At 41.6% G+C, this 20,848-nt stretch overlaps 2 protein-coding genes across 2 annotated transcripts in view; one reads left to right on the top strand and one right to left on the bottom strand.

The window, feature by feature from the left end:
* Positions 1-545: 545 nt before the first annotated feature.
* The window catches only part of LOC145438242 (uncharacterized), a 49,210-nt gene continuing 28,907 nt past the window's right edge, over positions 546-20,848 (bottom strand). Inside the window, exon 2 of the mRNA XM_080315626.1 lies at positions 546-6,437. Coding sequence (XP_080171752.1) covers positions 2,191-4,917 — 2,727 coding nt within the window. The 5' untranslated portion in view covers positions 4,918-6,437 and the 3' untranslated portion in view covers positions 546-2,190. The remainder of the gene's footprint in view (positions 6,438-20,848) is intronic.
* LOC145438259 (thiosulfate sulfurtransferase/rhodanese-like domain-containing protein 3) lies at positions 7,695-8,367 on the top strand. The gene has a single exon (XM_080315645.1). The coding sequence runs from the start codon at positions 7,812-7,814 to the stop codon at positions 8,166-8,168; it is 357 nt and encodes a 118-aa protein (XP_080171771.1). The 5' UTR covers positions 7,695-7,811; the 3' UTR covers positions 8,169-8,367.

Here is a 20,848-nt window from a genome sequence, read left to right as displayed (position 1 = left end):
TTGGATTTACCGATTTTCGGGGAGATTGATGTCCTGTGGCAAATTGCGACGAGGTTTTTCGTCGCAATTACCATGCATAAATTTATTCAATAAAAGTATCTTTTGAGTGAAATTTGCTGGGGCTTATCTCTGATAGTTAATCTTATGACCTTCAATTCTTAAATTATTACTTGTCTTTTCTCCCCCATGCTCAGTTAGCCGTGAAGGTTTGAGATATACATTTGCGAGCCAACCCGTTCTAGGTCTAAAACAAGTAACTTCGTACATATTCTACTCAAATATGGCTAAATAACGTATCATATCACACTGCATGCAGTACCCCCCCTCCTTGATGCTTCGTACCCGCACATTGTACCCCTGGTTAATAATAACTGCTTTTAATACCTTCAAGTGATTTAGCCTATCTAACTACGCTGTCACGGGAACAAACTGTTCATACCTATAGTGGTACTGCAACACCAATGGATCGCTGGTTCGATTGACCCACTGCACATTTTTAGTTCGAGACCCCTATCCCAGAACATGTAAATATGAGGCATGTCAACTGCATTAAAATGACAGAATATATTATAACAAGTTTAAGCGATGAAAATGGAGTGACAAGTGTCCGTAGGTGAAGGAGATGTATTAGACCGCGGTCCATGAGCATGAGCAATCTCGAGCGTAGACTGGTACCCCAGCGACAAATATCATATCAGCTGTACGATATAGCGTGAGCGTTGTCTTGAAGCGCGGGGCCGTGCTACAAGTCGGCAGATACGGAATCATAGGACTGGTGTAAATGACCATTATAGCCGAAAACACCATGAATACCACAAGCAAGTATAGTGAATATTAACTAATACGTTTACATGCATATAAGTGACATACACTATAGGGATGATGTGAACGTGAGGTTCACGTTCGCGTTCTGTTTGCGAACCTCTGGAATTTAGATGTTCACGTTCTCAAACGAACCTTGGTAGGTTCTGCACTGTGAACGTTTTTCATGTATTACAATTTTCCACGTCATTATAACATCTTTGGTTGACATTTATTGCATTTCAACTGCGGGCCACTCGATGAATGGCGCTGGCAACCAAAAATATCAACACTAAATAAGCATTCACCTTGACAATCTCAAAAATTTTACTTGCTTTGTTACAAAAGTTAGCTCGAAATATCCAGCTTTCCGTTTGTGAATATTTTGTGACTCTCTGCTGTGAGTTTGACCCGCAATGACACAACATCGAGAGCAATAAATCTAGCACAGTGGTTCCCAACCTTTTTGGACTCATCGCCCCCCTATCAATGTCAACACAAATTTTCGCCCGGATCCGAAAATGCGGACATATAATCGTGAAATTTATTTACCTAACTCTGGTGAATTTACTAAAAAATACATAATTTCGAAGGGGTAGGTGCTCGGAAAACCGGTCTCCGCGTTTACTTTCAGTTGAGTTTACGTTTTTTCCGCGTCATAGGTCGAATAAGCCGCCTTCACGTGCATTTTTTTCGTGTTAATTAACTATATATCACTGGGCGTTCTAAAATTTTCGGCCCCCAGTCGCCCCCTTGTTTATCAAAATCGCCCACGTTGGGAACCACTGATCGAGCAGGTGTACGGGGTCAATCTTGACTTAATATGTATATTGTATCACAAAAACAAAATCCATGCGATTGGTGTGTCGGCTACTGCTGTATAACTTGTTAATGGGGTAATATCGGTAGCAAGTCTAGAAACCCCTTTAACACTCTGCTCAATATCAACGTCGCAATACTCCGACGCCGAATAGATTGTCCGGGTTTGGCTTAGACCGTTAAGGCGTAAGCTTATATATCCTTGTAAGTCATCGTCGAAATTGTTGGCAAAACGACGGAAGTTATTGATTTTATGGGAATATTTTATCATTTGATTGCCCCAGTTGATACATTTGGCGACGTTTAAAACGTCAATATATACTTCAGCATTGTGGAAATATGTGGCCCGAGTCGTCGCTAGGTATCGTGTATATTAATATAGGCTATCACTTCACTGAAATGTAGGGATGTAATTTGCAATATGACGTCACGTGGCGTCATGAGGTTCACGTTCGCGTTACAACAGAACCTTTCAAAAAGGTTCGCGTTTACACGAACCTGAAATTTTCAGAGGTTCACACCATCCATTACACTATGCATAGCGCGAAGCGTTTCATGTCAGATATATCACTACAAGTCTCCGGCAGGCGTATTCTCCGCGCCGACCCGCGCGTTGTCCGGGCTAGGCGGGCGATCAGACGAAGGGTGCCGTGTTCTTATCGTGTCCAGCAGTTCGCGCCATTTTTTCGGAGTGCCGCCCGATTTCGCGGTTTGAACCCGCCTTTCCAAATCTCTCATCAAGTTTTCGCCGCGATATCCCGCCGGCGCTACCGACACCGCACGCAGCTCGTTGTACAAAGCCCACGCGAACCGCGTCGGGTTCCGTGCGAACTCTGCTTCAATACCGCTTGCGAAGGCCTTCTCGAACGCGTCAAATGCCCTGTCGAAATTCTTCCTCGCAGCATAATATTTTCCCACGTGAACGAGACAAGTAGTGCCTAGTACTATTTTCGGGTTGGCGACCGCCATGTCGTAAAGATCGGCGGCTTCCTGATCTGCTTTGCCGAGCGGGTAATTGGTCAAGAGAGCCTGTCTTTTATGAACCTTCGTGTTGACTTTGATGAGGTATTTGGAAGCGCTCATGATCGTCCAAGCCGTTCCCGAAACAGACCGATACGTGCCATGCTCGTAATAACAGGAGCGGTCTTTTTTGATTTCGGAAACCATATCTCTCACGTCAAGAACCCGCTTATTGAAATCCTCGTCATTCTCTGGATCCTGGTTTATGGACAGCTTGTGGAGTTTGTTGTTGGCTCGCAAAATAAAGTGAAACAGGGACTTGGTACCGGTCTTTTCTGCCGCGACATCGCAAAGGTGAAAACCGAGATTCACCCACCACAGGCATTTTGCGATCATGGCTTCGCTTAGCAAGTCTCGCTTGTAGTTGTCTTGTCGCCCGCGCGAGTGTAGAATGGACGCCATGCGCTCGACGAGGTAGTATTTGGACAACACTTTCCAGTCTAGGATGACTTCTGATTTTACAAGTTGTTCGTAATGCCTGTCAGACATCTCACTTTTTTCCGAAAGTTCCTTCTCGATGTCATCCCATTTGATGAATGATTTTGCGCCCGCTTTTGTCTTGAAACCTTGAAGGTCGGATGTCTTCAAACGAAAATTCCGGATATAATCATTGTAGAACGCGCGATTCAGTTCTGCGTTGCGCGTCGCGTCTAAAGCCTTTTCGAATACTTTAGACGCTGTCTTCTTCTCGTCTTTGTTTTCTTCGTATCTGATAATACTTGAAGGATCGTCTACTTTCTTTCCTCGCAGTCTATCTATGATGGACTTGATAGCGGACTTGTGAACGTTGACAGCGACCACATCCCATAAGTACTCCATCGCTTTTTCGAAGTACCCGTCTTCCTCGTTGTCTTCTCTCGCGCCGGGGTGTTGCGAAATGGCGAAACCGATCAACTCATTGACTCTGCTTAGAGACAGAACGATTTCGTAATCCTCAGTTCCGAAAGTTGGATTATCTCCAAGGCCGTGAAAGTATTCTGAGCATCGCAAAGCCACTTCGGAAATGTGGTTTTTCAGGAGATACAGAATTCCGAAGTTTTTTCGCATCCGGTTATCTTTGTCTAGCATCGGAGACACGCTGAAGAGCACATCTTTCAATAGCTTTTTTACCTTATCTTCGGATTCTATGGACATCCGCAATACCCTGAGAATGTCACCGTGTAAGCTGATCACGTCGCTTTCGTCGGTTTTGTCCCATCTGCAATCGACTCTTTTCTCCAATTTCCTTATCAAATGCGTGGTAGCGGTCTCGGAATCCAACTGATTCTGTCCTTTCACCCGCTGAAAGAACCTTTCGATAATCTGCCTCGGTATGTCGTTTTTGTGGAGGAAAGACATCATTTGCATGACCGTGAACTCGATTTTTTCCACTTCGCTCATGTTGCCCGGATGGAGAAGCTTCATGATGATTTCGTACCGGTGATTGCGGCCTAAATCCGAATGACTTTTGAGCAATTCTTTTTCTTTGTCCACTAAAGAGGCGTCTTTTCCTAACTTGTTGTAATATTCGCCGTAGGAAACCCGGAACTCGGCGCAGTAGCTTTTCGCTAAACGCAGGCCGAGAGGTGAATATGCAAGCTCTCGCGCGAGAGCACACAGATCGTTTTTGGTAGAGGCGATATCCTCTGCTTCGAGGAAGGATTCGGCTTCCTTTTCAGTCAAACCCGAAACCTTGCACAACTTGTAACATTCCAAATCGTCTTGACCTAATTTCGTAAATAATATGTCTTCGTTCCGAGACGCTATAAGAAGTGTGACGTTATGCGATTCCGTCGAAACCGATTTCACGTATGATTTCAGAATGCCGATGTCGTCTGCGCATGCGTACCGAGACTGCTGGTCGTCCGCGTCTTCCAATTCGACCGCTAGCAAGATTTGGAAACTTTGATGTTCTATTTTTTGCCAGATATCTTTCATCCTTTGTGTATCGTCCGGCATCTCAAGCGCCTCACTCATGGCGTTGTCCAAACCTGGCTCGTTTGAGGCCTCTCCTAATTTCCTCGCAAAATATCTCCAGCTAGATTTCAGTTCTTCTTGACCTTGTCGGCATTGTACGTGCCACACTACGTAACCATTACCTTCCATTTCCTGACACGTATTTGCGACAATTTGTGATTTGCCACACCCTGGCATGCCGTGAATGTGTACGACTTTGTTGGCCTCATTCCGAATCGCAGCGATTACTTCCGACATAGCTTCCGTTTTCTTGCAATCCTTCCGTGGCGGTACGAAACTCCTCAGCGGGTCCGGAGCCAAATCGAAGGTTCTGTGGGCCATTGTTTTTAACCTACTGTGGAATGCGCTTTTTACGAATCGAAATCTGTCACATTAGAAACAAGCATCATTGCGGTAAGTGTCGCATCTAGTATCTAGGACTCACAATATTGAAAATAACAATTCTGGTTCCTAAGGTCGACCCTGAAAACGACATGTAACCCTGTTTCGCTCTCTCACTCTCTCTGCAAACTATGAGAAGTAGATTGTGTTACCAAGCAATGTGCTGGTGCGAGAATTTCCATTTGACTTCAACTCAAAGATACCGCATCAATAAAGTACCTGTACAAGGACGATCCATTTAATGCAGGGGTGGCCAACCTTTTCGGCCAAAGAGTCACATGAGATTTACGAACCTTTGCGCGGGTCACTTGAATATTGAGGACCTTTTATAGTCGTCCAATCAGAGCGAACCGGATTAGGTAACGTTGAAAGGAAGACTTATTACAACGCATCAAAATCGATAACAATTGTGTCATTGCAACCCAATGTATGTACAATTGTACATGTACATTGTACAATGTACAATCTGTACATGTATGTCATAGCCGCGCCAGGCGCGAAGATTTTTCAAAGTTATTGAATAAATTCGGTCAATAATAATAGTACTTGCATATATTGTGAGTCGCCTCTGGGTACCGCTGGGGTTCATTTGGCAAGGACTGGATTATTTGGAGCCAGGACCAGGACATAGAGATCGAAGATTCCGGTGAACGTGCTTCTATCATTTTGTGCCTAGGTTTTATCGCCGACGATCTTTCTACCAGTGTTGGGATCAAGTCACCACATTCGAGTCACGAGTCATTTCGAGTCATTGCACATTTTGACTCGAGTCAAGTCAAGTCAATCAATTTTCAAATGTGACTCGAGTCAAGTCAAGTCAAGTCACTCGATTTTCGGAGGTGACTCGAGTCAAGTCGAGTCAAGTCAAGTCAAGTCACATTGCAAGTCAAGTTGCCTTTTCGAAGTATGAGGCATGATTAAGTCATTGCAATCTGCTAGCTGGATGAAATAAAGATTGAGTGGTCATTAATTCCTAACCGATGAACGAATATAGAGTTGAATATCCTCGCAAGAAGACCCTGTATCGCTCACATATACGTAGAACTGTTGAACCACGTATTTGCATAGCCTCAGTTTAAAGTTACCAGCCAAAATAGAGAATAGACAAACGAATTGATGAGATGCAACACATAACCCATTTACAAATTAATGATACAATTCAAGCCTGCGCCAATGGTTGAGAACTATATAAATGATATTCGATTTCAATATGACAAGAGGTTTGGTAAGAACAGGGAGCAGAAATAGACATTTCGCTATTTTATTACTTACCCGAGTGACGACAACATAAGCTGTCAGCTACGATCACTTCGTCTGCGGTCAATTTTTTTTGAGAGAACAATCGAGACTCAGTGAAACGCACAATATTTGAATGATTATTCGCTCTCACGGGTTACACCAGCGTTTCGCGAACAATCCGAATATATGCAAGATACAGTGATTTTTATCCACACCGATTACTTGATGACTTGAAATTGACTCGTAAATTTTGGTCCGAGTCACGAGTCAATCCACATTTCTGATACGCCGAGTCAAGTCAAGTCATTTTTGCAAAGTGACTCGAGTCAAGTCAAGTCATGCGAAAAAGGTGACTCGAGTCTGACTCGAGTCATCCCAACACTGCTTTCTACCCGTGTTGACGTGAAGTCGCATGTTGGACGATACGTTCTCTCATAATTGCGAATATAGCTCGACTCAATTCTGTAAATGGAGGTGCCAATACTAAACGCAAGTAATCGAGTGACAATAAATCGCGCGAAGTGCTAAGCCAAGTGACAAGTCAAATAAATCTGCTACGAAATATTCTACTTCCATGGCCAGGTCATATACGAAGATCTACGAAAAATGTGGCTGGCTCCTGGCTACACGCCAATATGCGTCGGAACTGATGTTTTAGTCACCAGCATCCCTTATTTCGAGGTCATGCTAATCAAATTTTTGGTTCGCCTTCCAAGTTCACAAAAAATTACCTGGGTAATTGATTTTTTGATATTATAACTAATTTCGAGAATTACCTCGCGGGCCACTCAAAATCAAGTCGCGGACCACGGGTTGGCCGCCCCTGATGTAATGCGACGGGCTATCATACTAGCGCACTGACTACCATGCACTAGTGCACTGACTACACTGCAACCGACCAGTTCGTCATACGCGACGCAAGAAATCGATAGTATATGAACTGTACGTATCAACAGTACGTAAACAAACTTGCACAGGTCGCCAACCCAACATATAACGCAATCAAGGAATTCAGGACTTGCTAAATTTGCAGAAATAAACAGTATGCCTGATATCAGTCGAATACGAAAGGTAGGTAACGGGCAAGGAATCATGGTCATTGGTCAGGACATGCATCGATGTCAGTGGTTCATAACCGGGGAGGGGGGTTCAAATCGAAATCACGTCTTTCTAAAATTACGATCTCCAACACAACGGAATTCGTGCATGTATTGTATATTGTATAGCATTTGTCGGTGGCATACACACAGTGATAAGCCATCCTTACCTTATTGAAGGCAAATCTCCCATCGAATTTGGAAAAAATAGGCGTGTCATGTTTACCGACGGTCAATAAGGAAGCGCAGCCCATATAGATTAGTACAGAACTGAATCGAGCACAACCCATATAGATTAGTACAGAATGGTATCGGCAGATTCAGTCGCTCACTATTACTGTTTGTTGACAATCTCGTTTTGATACCTGCGCATTCAAACAAGCGTGACGACTTGATCGATACTGCTTTGTCATTCTTTCGACAGCAAACGGCTAACGGTACGGCAGTTCACATTATCTGGTAGGATTTCTGGATTTAAATAGGACGCTAGAACCAAATATGGCTGGTAACGCGGAATCGCACTGTGCATCGCAAGCTACCATTGAACAAGGTGCAGCAGACGGAAGCGTGTTGGTAGTCGATGTACGCGGACCTGGGGAAATAAGTTCCAGCGGAAAGATATCCGCCAAACGCTGGCTCAACCTGGTGTGGCCAGACGAATACAAGACAGCCATGGCTTTGTCAAAAGATGAGTTTAAAGCCAAATATGGGGATCTACCGGCTGAAGACGGATCGAACTTGATCATCAATTGTGGAAGCGGTAAACGAAGTGCCATGGCTTTGCAAGTGGCATTCGATCACGGCTACAGCAAAGCTCGACACTTTCCTGGCGGTTACGGAAATTGGAAGAAATAACTTACGTCTGAACACTATCCTATTCTGAGTTTACGTCCTTAGATAGTTTACTTCCGTAGATGTGATGCAGTTTTGACTACGAGTTACTAATTTCGCTCTCATTGCACACTTCCTATTTCATATCTCATATGTCTCAGTCGCCGTTGCGGACGAACGTAGCGTTAATGAAGCGTTAAACAACGATACCGTGCTTAAATAACATTAGACTCTGTGTGTACCTACAGAAATTTAGCGGGAGAGAATCCGGGACAGTTTTCGGAGTATCGCCGATACGTTAATATCCGTCGTTTTCGAAGTGAGTTCAAGCAACTAGGTAGGGTGGAGTGGTATTGTACAGTAGCAGATTGCTAAACGCGCCTTCGATGTTCAATTGGTAATACAATGTCGGAAATATGCATCGCTGGCACTTTTAATTAGCGCCGCTGACGCTTTGAACTAACCCGAGAAGCGAGAACGTACAAAGCAGTAGTTGCCAAGCACTGGTCGACGTACCGATGTCTGTCTGTGTCAATTTTACTGCGGGTCCGCGAAATACATGACAACTATATCTCACTTCAATAATGCAAAAAAGTTAGTCGCTTGGGCGTTGATAACACAAACGAAACATCAAATTCTTATTCATGGTCTACTTAGAACTTAGCGTACGTCACAATGCTGTAAATGCTACGCGAAACAGTTTTAACAGTCGCCTACAACTCGTTTGGGTCAGGGATATCAGTGTAACAGACGGTTGGGTCGTGCTGGAGCGATAGGTAGCTGAACTGCGACGTGCTGTCCTTCGGTTCACCCAATCGGATGTGTTGCTGAGATGAGAATAAGTACGTCAGGCACTTACATGAATCTCAAGTCTCAAGGGCCAATAGAAGATAAAACGTGGTTTTTCATAACCGAATATGCGTAATAATGCATGCAATTGTAACGATTAAGCCAATAGGAATGGCTAGTAAAGTTCTTGCGATAGGAAAAAGGCAAAACTCTAGTTAGGACTTATGTTTGGCGTAACAATGATGACTAAGCCTGCGCAACACTGGACGAGATAGATTTCTAATAGTTGTCATGATATGGTCAACTCCTAGTACTACGAGCATAGTATTTTTCCTTCATAACAGATACCTGGCGTTTAGGGACATTACATTAAAAGGACCAGCGGTCAGCTACATCAGGAAGCTAAGAAATATTCCCCAAATTTCGATATTACAATTTACCGGCATTTGGCGGTCTACTATTAGAGGCTGGCAAACAGCAAGTCGCATTTCTTTCAACGGATATCGAATCACATTCAAGTCAGTGAAATCTAACAGGAGTATGCCTGTCAGAATCATCAATAAAGCCACATTGGTGGCGAGATAGCGTATAGTCGCCGTAGTGGTATATAATCCATAGCTTAGGCTTACCATATTTTGGAAATCTAAAAAGAGGACACTTTTTCAGAAATTTGCAACTTGCAAAACCGGAGTAGGATTTTCAAAAACCGGTGAATTTTTCCCACTTTGTGATCGGTTGACTAAAAAAAAGTAATCTTTTCCGCTCAGAGCTCAAAATACCGTTTTTCTCTCCACATTGCCAGGTGGATGACTAAAAAAAAAAGTTGTCTTTTCGCTCAGAGCTAAAATCGCCGTTTTTCACTCCGAAATACCCGCCGGAGCTTCACTTCTGTGCTAATTTGCAGCATATCACTCGCAATTTGCTCTAAATCTGACCTAAATTTTCAAAAAAGAGGACAAAATCTCAAAAAATAGGACAAAAGGGCGTCCTCCGAGGACACTTTCAAAAAAGTAAAAGAAGAGGGCAAATCCTCTTAAAAGAGGACGTATGGTAAGCCTACCATAGCTGCGGCACCAATGGGCTGTGGGTTGAAATCCGACCGAGGTTGACTCCAGATTCCAGAATTCCTACCTAAGTGCAGGAGGTATATCTAGGCTCCTACTTGCCATCTCATCCGTGTCAGCCAAGGGCCGGCAACCTTTCGTATGCAATGTGCCAAAATATCAGAAAATCGTAAAATATTACTAACGGCGTGCCAACCATTTTTAATTTTGTCATATTTAGCGATCCAAGCAATGAATCCCGCCAATCACCTTCTTAGTTATTTTATTTCCTAAATAATGAATACATATAAAGAATATTCAAATAAGTGCACAACTAAAGTAGGTATGGGTTTTGGTAAGATAAGCAGCGATCATCTTTAAACTTCCAACAGGGTGCGGTCTGGTATTATTTCGGAGATGTTGACTAGATTTTACGGTGGATGCAGTTTTTGATATGTCCGATACTATTCTCATTAGATTTTCTAGGGTTTAGGGTGACTCTGAGTTTCCCAAAATTTGGAAAATTTCTTTTTAGCTTATTTTCACTTTCCGAGTTGATTTTTATAGGATATGTAGAATATTTCCATATTCTATTTTTTTTTTATCGTGGTTGGCCACAGTCAACCATAGTTTATTCAAAATATAATCTCAATACAAGTTATTAAAAAATTGCGTGAAAAAAGCAAAAACACAAATACACAAAATCATCATTCTTGCAAGATTTCCATCGCCATGCTCGTCATCATCGCTCAACTCGCCTCGTTCGTCTCCATCCATCGTCGTCAATTTGTCATCGTGTGTCCGTCTTCATCGGTCGTCCAGGTATTTTCTTCTTCGACCTTTTCAATCAAGTCGATTCTGTCGTCGTATTTTTTGAGAATTTCTTTTACAGTCTTTTCCGTCCAGTGTTGTCGGTTAATCATTGAGACGTTATCGATATCCCATTTTTGTTTTGTTCTCAGGATCACTTTCTTAAATATCGTGATAAGAATTATTTGGTTCTTATTTTTTTTCTTTTGACTGTAAAGTAGTTCTTCTCTTCTCGGTAATTTTATCCCTTTCTCGCTTTCCATCTTACATAGGACTTCTTGCGAGAAGGCACATTTTGTGAAGACGTGTTCTATATCGTCTTCATCTTTCCCGCAAAACTTGCAAGACGTTATATCATTTCTTTTCCATAGATTTCTTCTTCTTTTTTCTTTGCCGAATATATATCCTTTGTTATTTAGTCTGTAATTTATGATCTTCTCTTTGTTGGTAAGTATGTTATTACGTCCTCTCTCCTCTCCTTGCAATACCTTCCACTTCATCGTTTGGCTGAATGGTGATTTTTTCTCCACACTTTCTGTACATCTCATGTACAGGTTTTTGAAAGTGGCGTCCATCCATTGTTCGGTTGACCATCTTATTTTCTTCATGTCTTCAACTATTCTTCTCCATTCTTGATCTGGGCTATCATTATGCGGCATGCTGTTTGTGTACAGTCCCGCGTTGATGGCTTTAATTTTGGTTCCTAATTGATATAAGGCTTCTTGATGCCAGAATTCGCATGTGTTTTCTAATTCCGACAGGGCCTTAATTTTTATCAATTGGCACGTGTCTACGATCGATTTTGGGAATGGCATGGCCAGTCCCCCTTCGTGTTTCCTTTTTATAAGGAGATTCCTAGCTATTACTTCCATCTTTTCTGGATAATACATGAACTGGAAGAAACTCCTCTCTATTTTTTTAATGTTCTCATTGTTAGGTCTATGTACTCTAGCAGTGTAGAGTATCTGAGACGTTGCAAGACTTTTCAGGATTTGTATTTTTCCTATCCAAGTCAGCAGTCTTGTTTTGTACATATTTAATATTTTATCGATCTTATCTATTCTTTCTTTCCACGACTCTTTGTTTTCATCTTTCCCAAACTTATATCCCAATATCTTTATACTATTTTTTGTGAAATTCTCGAATACTGAGTTTTTGAGCTCAATTTCTGCCGCTCTTGTTAGTGGCAGTAGTTGAGTTTTTTCTTCGTTAATGCTTTGTCCCGTTGCTTTCTCAAAATCTTTCAGGTGTTTCATAATTTTAGTAAGTGAGTTTTTCGATTGAGTGAACGTCGTTAAATCGTCCGCGTATTGCTGAATTTTCAAAACTTCTTGGCCTAATCTAATTCCTCTAATTTCTTCGTCTTTTATTATTTTCTTTGCTAATGGTTCGGTTGCCATTGCATAGAGCATCATGCTCATGGGGCAGCCTTGCCTAATGCCTCTTTTTATTTTCACCGAGTTAGTTTTCGCTCCGTTGATTTGGATTCGACTTCTAGCGTTATTATATGTATGTTTGATATAATTGTAGAAGTTTTCTCCCAAATCCCAGGATTTTATTAGCGATAATAGGTAGTCATGATTGACCCTATCAAACGCTTTCTCCTGGTCTACGCTGCCTATCACTGCCGGTATCTCCTTCTTTCTGGAATAATCTATTGCAGATTTCAGATTAAGTGCCGCATCAAAAATGCTTCTCTTGTCGATGCTGCATTTTTGGGTGTTGTCTATGATATCCGGTAGTATGCTTTTCATTCTACTGGTTAGTATTTTAGATAATATTTTGTAATCCGTATTTAATAATGTTATCGGTCGGTAATTTTTGATGTGCCTAGGATTTCCTTTCTTGTAAATTAGCTTTACTAATCCCTCTTCCCATGTTTTGCAGGTAGAATTGAAGCTGTATGCGTTGTTCATTACTTCGGTAAGTTCTTTTCTTATCATGTTCCAAAATGTTTTATAAAATTCAATGGAGATCCCGTCGGTACCGGGGGATCTATTATTTTTCATCGATTTAATCGCGAGCAGAATTTCATCTTCCGTTATCGTGTCGTTCAGATGTGCTCGTTTTTCTTCGCTAATTTCTATACCTTCAATTTCTTTTTTGAAGGTTTCTTGTATTCTCATATCAATATTGGAGGTTTTCTCCCACAACCCATTGTAGAATTCTTTAACCTCATCCATCATTTCTTTTTTCTCGATTAGTAACTCTCCGTTACTGTTTTCGAGTGTTTCTATGTTTTGACGTTTTTCTTGGCTTTTTATTCGGTCGAAGAAGTATTTTGTTGGTTTTTCATCATGTTCTATATCCATGACTCTAGCTCTCTTATTTAATCTTTTAATTTCTTCCTTATCATATTCTCGTATCTTTGCTATTAGATCTCGATGTTTTTCTGTGCTCGTCAGGGTTCGGCTCAGCTCAGTTTCCATCTTAGATCTCCGTTCCGAAACTTCCTTTCTGTGTTTCTTTCCTCTCTTCTTCAGTGTCTGTTTGATCTTACTTTTCATTTTATCCCACCATTCTGCTATGCTATCAAAGATTTCTTTTTGTCCGGCATAGATCAGGTAGGTCTCTTTGATTTCTTGTCTTATTTCTTTATCATTATATAAATTCACATTATTTTTCCAATGCCCTTTCCCCCATGCGGGTCTCTTCTGTTTGACTAGTAGTAAGGTGCTCATGTATAGGTGGTCCGAAATGGTGTTGACTTTGTATTCAAATTTGTGTATCTCTTGTTCGATGTTTTTTGTGCAGTATATGCGATCTATTCTTCTTTCTTGATGTTTTCTGATCATTGTATATAAGATTTTTTTGGGGTTCCTCGTTCTGAAAATATCTCTCAAATTATATCGTCTGATTGTGTCATTCCATTTCTTTCCTGCCGGTGACAAGCCCTGTTTCGTTTTAATTTTCGCATCTATTTCTCTACTAATCATATTGAAGTCGCCGCATATGATCTTTCTCTCATCCGTTTTCCCAATCTCTGTCATCAAACTGTCGTAGAAATCTGTTTTATACTTTCCCTGGTTCGGGGGGGCGTATATGTTCCAGATCTCTATAATGTGTTGATCATCTTTAATTTCGATTTTCTGTGCTCTGTGTTCGATAATTATTTCTGATTTCATCAACGTATAATTTTCTAACTGTTTTCTAATAATTATGGCTGTGCCTTGAAAGTATAATTTATTACTATCGTTCTTTTCTGTTTTGTCAAGGCAGTTTTCTAATAGAGTGTAATCTAAGTGTGACAGCTGAGATTCGAGTTGTTTTTTATCTAATTTGTGAGTTTCCTGTAGACAAATTATATCGTACTTTTTGTTTCTTAGTAACAGAGTCTTGAATTTTATCCAGTTTTTCCCTAATCCGTTTATGTTTATCGACAGGATTGACAGCTTCATTTTGGAGGGTTTAGGAGTTGCTATTTCGTTCTTTCGCCCTTTTTCTTTTTCTTCTTCTTTTTCTTGGGTTTCCCTTCCGGGTCTGGTTGGGGCTTCCCTGTTGTTTCTGCTTCTTCGTCTTCTGAGTTTCTGTTTTTCAGTGTCCTTTCTGTTGCATCTGACATATCTTCTGTCTCGTCATTGATCTTCTTTTGAGACTTGTTTGATCTATTTCTCTTTTCGTCGTCAGTGTCGGACGAGCTGGAAGACAATTCTAGAGCTGCTTTAACTAGTGTGTCATGCAAGTCTTCATAGCAATCTTCGTTTTGTTTGTTATACGATAGGTACCTATCGTTATTTACATTTTCTTTGTCATTTTCCTCTTGCAAAACTTCTCTTTCTGTGTCTGTCTCTTCAACTACATTCTGTTCCTCTGGTTGTTCAATCTCTGTTTCGTCTATTTGGTTCATTCTCTCATTCTTATTTTCAATTGTGTCGTTCCTTTCTGTTACTGGTTTCCTTTGTAGCAAAGGAAAGTCAGTTTCTTTTTTCGGGCATCGCGTTTGGTAGTGACCAGTTTTCTGGCAATATCTGCAGACTACTTCGTTCTCGCAATCATCTGCTTTGTGCCCACTTTCAAGGCAGTTTTGGCATCTCTCTTCCAAATCAAATGGGAGGAACACTTTGCTGTATGTTGTGCCTATTTTCAAGAATTGGGGAATGCTTCCTTTTTTGTAGTCTTCTATAGCAATTCTTCTAAAGCCGTTGTGCATACCTGTGTTTTTGTAGTACATCTTTTCGACAGTTCTTATTTTACCGCAATCGAAAGTTTCCAGATATTTTTCAAAATCCTCGTTGGTAATTTCGGCCGGCACGGCCCTCACATTGATGTATTTCCATGGTTTCTTTGGAAAATAGAGTTTCGCCTGAAGTGTGGCGTTACTCAATTTATTTTTGGCTTCGTTGTAGAATGCCTCTCTGGTTTCAATTTGTCCGTCACCGTTCGGTTTGAAAGTGATGTTAAAGGTTTTGCTACCATTTTGGAAGATGCATTCGTATTCGTTCGTGTATTTTTTCAAAACCTCATGGGTCTCAAGCCATTTCATTATTTCATCTTGCGTTTTGATCTCTTTGACTACCAGATCAAGCGATCTCGGCCTGTTCTCATTTTGAATCTCCATTTTCAGTATTTAGTGTGTTTCTCTATCCGTGGCCTGGACACGTCAGGGTCCCGATTCTGGTATTCTTACAGATATCAGTTCGCATTAATGGCAGGGCTGCTTCAGGCTCCGGCTACCAGTCCTCGAATTTACGGGAATTCCCGAACCGCTCTGTTGAATTCTTGAATCCTATTGTTTTTAGTTGCCTACGTCAGATGCGTGATTGTTTTCTGTGTGTGTCCGAACAATGGGTTCGAATATTTCGCAGCTAGCTATTTGCTTGGCTAGCCGGTATTTCAGCTACCTGACTGAATTTTGGTCTGTCCAAAAAGAGTTTTTGTTTGAAACTATTCCGATTTTCGCAGAAGTATTCTAAACCTATTGAGACACGCCTACAAAGCCGTGTCCGAGATTGTGTCGGAAGCTTTTTAAACAGATGTTTTTGTATTACCGGATCCGATGCAATGAATAGCCGTAGGGTTTACCTTCGGCACTATGTCTGCTATCAGAAAGCTACGGAAGGCAGTGCAGCTCACGGAGCTGTATTACGAGTACTTGACTTGTTATATTCGAGTTTTTTTGGAATTTCTATTGTTGTAGATTCGAAAAATTTTGCCTATATATATTGTGATTTCTTACCTTTATGGTGACTGGTCAACTTTGGGCGTAATTCTCCTAACTCCGGTTTCCTATCTGTCCGGGTTTGGGAAGGGTTTGGGGGCGGGTAGTGGGGTCTGGGGGGTTGGGTTGGTTTATTTGGGTGGGGTGGGGGTATTTGTTTATTCGTCAGAAAAAGTGCATCAAATGTGTTTACATATAAATCGACGTGCGAATGTGGAAAAGGATACAGTAGAAATTAAGTAAAGTAATTACAAGCAGTTACGTCATGCATAAATATGAAATATTGCGTTTTGAAGTATATGCATTTCGTTATGTGTGACATATAGTTTCATATCGCGTATACACATAGAGATATGTACTGGATTCTTTTACATTAGTGTGCGACGTTAGAGTGGTACGCCGGTCTTTTCAAAGACACATTACGAGTAGTGAATTATAGATATGCGTATTCATAATAGACTATCGCGCGCTCGCGTATCTTCAATCGGTCTTTCGTGTTTCTTCTGCGTCTTCTTATATTTTATCGGTGTTCACGATATCATCAAGCGTCTGGTGTTGTGTGTAGTTGTATAGGTTCGCGAGTGTCGTACGAGAGTGCATATGCTTATGGCATATGTACAATATCTATTGCGCGCGCCGCGTGAGTTACGAGAGTTCGCGTTTTTGTTCTTCATTCATCCTGTGTCCCAGGATCGTCTTCTCGTGGGTTGAAGTTTACGTCGTATTCGGTTGATGGTATCGTTGACGTCTTCTGCATATTCGTTATGAATGTCTAGCGTCCGTTTCCACTCCCACATTAATATCTTCATCTGCATCAATGTGGGGAGTACGATTGATCTATGCGGCCCGCCGTATTGGTTTTTCATGATTTGTCCTGGCGTCGCGTTGATGTCGGCTCGTATTTCGTCTTCGAGGTGGGATCTAATAATATAAAACAGCTTTTTGTATATGGGGCATTCCTCAAAGATATGCTGCATATTATCGATTCGGTATTTGCAGAATTTGCAATCATTTTTCAGTTGCTCTGCTTGGCGGGTCGTCCAGCCGGCGTCTATCTTTCTCGCCCCTGAAAAATATGCTTCGGTGTTGATACGGTATGAAATGGCTCTTTGTCTGTTGTTAGTATGCTGTTTTATATCATTTTCATACAACCATATCGCTTTCCATGTTGGTGCCTCCTGGTCTCCATAATTCGTTTTCTTTTTGAGTAGTTGTTGATATATCTCCCTCTGGCTCAGGTCTTCAGGGGGGGGGTCTCGTCCTGGTGTTTCAGTGATTCAAACGTGATCTTTTCTCCCAGCCAGTTGTCAGTTGGCCTGTGCCTGTGGGCATACGAATTATTATATAATTAGGTGGTTATTGTTCTCACCTTTGTTCCCAGGTTATAGATCGCCTCTGCATGCCAGGCTTCTGATGGTGTATCAATTTTCACGAGTTCTTGTATTCTTTTGACCTTCCTCGTTGCGATGGTAGTTTCGATATCGGGGAGTGCGATGCCGCCAAATTCGATGGGCTTTATGAGAGTCATACGTGATTTTTGTTCCAACTTTTCGGGGTGCCATAGGATTCCGTAGATGACTCTTTCGAATTGCTTCAGTTGCTCTCTGGTGATCTGAATGTTTAGGTAGGTATAGGTTATTTTGCTCATAATATAGGCTTGGATTGCCTTGATCTTTCCAATCCATGTAAGCTTCCTTAATTTGATGAGCCCTGCACTTGCTTTTACTTCTTTGATGAGTTTCTCGTAATTTTTCTCTTTGTCGTTTTCGCCATGTTGTATTCCCAGTATCTTTATTGTTTTTGTCCTCATATTTTTATATATCGAATTTTCGAGCACCATTTTAGATTTCTGATTGAGGGGGATTATTTCGGTTTTTTGCAGGTTAAGGTCTTGTCCAGTCACGTGATAGTGGGTGTTGTATTCTCCCAGCGCTTCTCTGACGGCGTGGATTGACCCCAAGTATAGTGTAACGTCATCCGCGAATTGGTCTATCTTTTTGGTGACTGCGCCTACTTTCAGGCCTTTTATTTTATCATTGGCAGCGATTCGTTTGGCCAGGGGATCCGCGCTTATCGCGTATAAAGACATGCTGAGGGGGCAACCCTGCCGTATTCCCCTGGTGCAGCTGATTTTAGCAATTTCTAGTCCGTTTATCTCTATGGCAGCGGTCGGCCTATCATAGATCTTTTTGATGGCGTTTAAGGTCGATTTTGCAAGGGGGAGCCTCTCAAGGATAGATAGTAACATTTCTTGGTTGACTTTATCAAAGGCCTTTTTTGCATCTATAGCCATGATATAGGATTCAGTGCTCTTTTCGCCAAAATATCTTTGTATAGAGTCTATGTTATTATGAATTGTATTCATGAACCTTCCAGGTAAGCCGGCTTTTTGTGATTGACTAATATGGGCGTTTACCTCATTCGTGAGTCTCACGTTCAGTATTTTGGCCATAATTTTGTAGTCAGTATTCAGGATCGAAATGGGTCGCCAGTTCTCAATTTTAGATTTCTCTTTGCCTTTATGGATAAGTATGATTTTCGCTGTATTCCAGCTTTCGGGCATGTAGCCAAACATTATTGCGTTGTTAATGAGGAGTGTAAGTGTCCTACCGATTTGCTTCCAGAAATGTATGTAAAATTCGAACGTGGGGCCATCTCTTCCTGTTTTTTTTTCTTTCTTCATGCCTTTGAGAGTTTGTAGCACCTCTTCTCGGTCTACCGGACTCGGTGTTGTTGATGTTGTTTCGTCTCGGTTTTCCTTCTCGTAGTAGTCTGCGAGGTAGTCAGCTTGATTGGCTTGATTGGTCTGCGCGCTTTTCGTCCAGAGATCGGTGTAAAATGTTTGGATTCTATTAGCGATATCGTTTTTGTTTTCGCTTACCGTCCCGTCTGGCATTTGCAGTTCCGTTATTTCCGCTCTTTTCCTACTCTTTTTGAACTGGCCCCAGAATTGCCTCATCGTGTGCTTTTCACCCTCAAAGTCATCAAGCTTGGTTAGTATTCTCAATTTTTCTTTGGTTTGTTCATATATATAGTGGGGGTCTGGGTTTTGGGCTCTCTTGATTTGGTAGCTCTTGCTTTTCTTGGCTATCGTTTTCTTAAGGGCATCCCACCACTCGGCAAGTAAATCATATTCCTCGAGTTTTGGCTCTTCACTTTGGATTATGTTTGATATAATATCCCGGTATATCGGGTCTTTGAGGATGTCGTTGTTACATTTCCAGTGGCTTCTATTCCATTTTATTTCGTTTTCAAATGCTAGTGAGACCATCGGGCTGAGGTGGTCTGCCACATTATTGTTCTCGATTTTGGCTTGTTTAATTTGGTCCATTAGCTCCTTTGTAACATATATGCGGTCTATTCTTGATTTTCCGAGGTGGGTAATAAAGGTGTACATTCTTGCGTTTGGGTGCTTATATCTATACGTATCAACGAGTTCAGCGTCATTTTGTATCTTGTGAAAGAGTTTGATCTCTCCTCGGACTCTGAACCTTGCCTTGGAGTCAGTGTCCTTCGGATCGGTTACTAAATTAAAGTCTCCACCTAATACTATGGGGATGTCCGTGTTATCAAGTTCCGTTTCAATTTGATTCGGAAGATTAATTCTTTCTCTTCTTACTTTAGTGCAGTGGTTCCCAACCTTTTTCGTCTCGTGCCCCCCTTGGCCGATATTGGAGCTAAAATTCCCCCCCTATAAAAAAGTTGCCTGTGACTAAAAAATGTGCCTTTTAACGCTCAACCATTTGTTGACTGAGCAATTAATGGCCAAAGATATTAAGATATGTCCGAACTACGTCGAATGCGGGCCGCACTAAACTTAGGTAAAGTAAAGTTAAATTTGACCAGTCGGGTAGCCGTTGACGAAAAATACATCACCAAGTCCGCTTGCTATGCACTTGAGTTGAATCGATGAATTTGGTATGATTTTCACGTTAGCTCATATGTTGGCTTAAAAAGTTAAACAATATCACTAGCGGCCTTCTTGCTGAATTCGGCTTGACGTTTTCCTGCTTAGTAGCAATTTGGTCGAGAGGCTGTCGCGGACCCAACGAAAACGTCTCGTGGGCCTCACTTTATCAGCTGGTGTAATATCTACATAAAGCATTTAAACATACACCTAGCTTGAAATCCGCCAAAGAAACATACAATTCTTAAAAACTGTTTCTACTTGACAGTTCTATACCATAAAAATCTGAAAACCTTGTGAACCCAGTGTATCTTCGTATCCAATGCCAAAGCAAGATTATCCTTAAAAATTTAGGCCAGATTCCCCCCTAAAAATTTCCAAATTCCCTCCAAGGGGGGAATTCCCCCCCGGTTGGGAACCACTGCTTTAGTGTTACTTCCCGAGGGGCCATAGACATTGAATATCGCGATTGGACATTGCTCTATTTGTATGTATATACATTGGGCGCGGTAATCATGGATTTTAAAGTCCCGTAGGACCTTACCTTTTAGATTGTTCTTTACCATTATGGCCGTGCCGTCATGTCTACGTCTGTCGTTGGCAGCATTGAGGTGGATTGTATATCCTGATTTGTCGATCCAGTTCTGTAATCCTATTGGGTCTAGCTTATGAGTCTCCTGTATTAGGAGTATATCCATGTCAGAATTGTCTATGTACTGTTCCAGATCGTCTAATTTACTTAAAAGTCCATTGACGTTGATTGATGCGATTTTCATTATCTACGAGTTCGAGCTGTCTGATGATAGCGTTTGGTCGCTATTATCTTCGTCTGTGCTATCGTGTTTCGGTTTTTTCTCGGATATCGTTTCTGCGCTAGTGTTGCTTGATGAACCTCTAGCTCTTTTGTTGTTGTCAGATATTATTGAGTCCTGGTCTATGATAGTTTCGTTGTGCTCATCGAAGGATTCGCTTTCTTGGCGAGCAACGTTGTTTTGTT

The sequence above is a fragment of the Botryllus schlosseri genome, chromosome 4 (assembly GCF_051294905.1).
Source record: "Botryllus schlosseri isolate E-star chromosome 4, Bs_hap1, whole genome shotgun sequence".
Classification (NCBI taxonomy): domain Eukaryota; kingdom Metazoa; phylum Chordata; class Ascidiacea; order Stolidobranchia; family Styelidae; genus Botryllus; species Botryllus schlosseri.
Note: the sequence above shows the minus strand (reverse complement) of the source record. Positions and strands in the feature narration are given on the sequence as shown.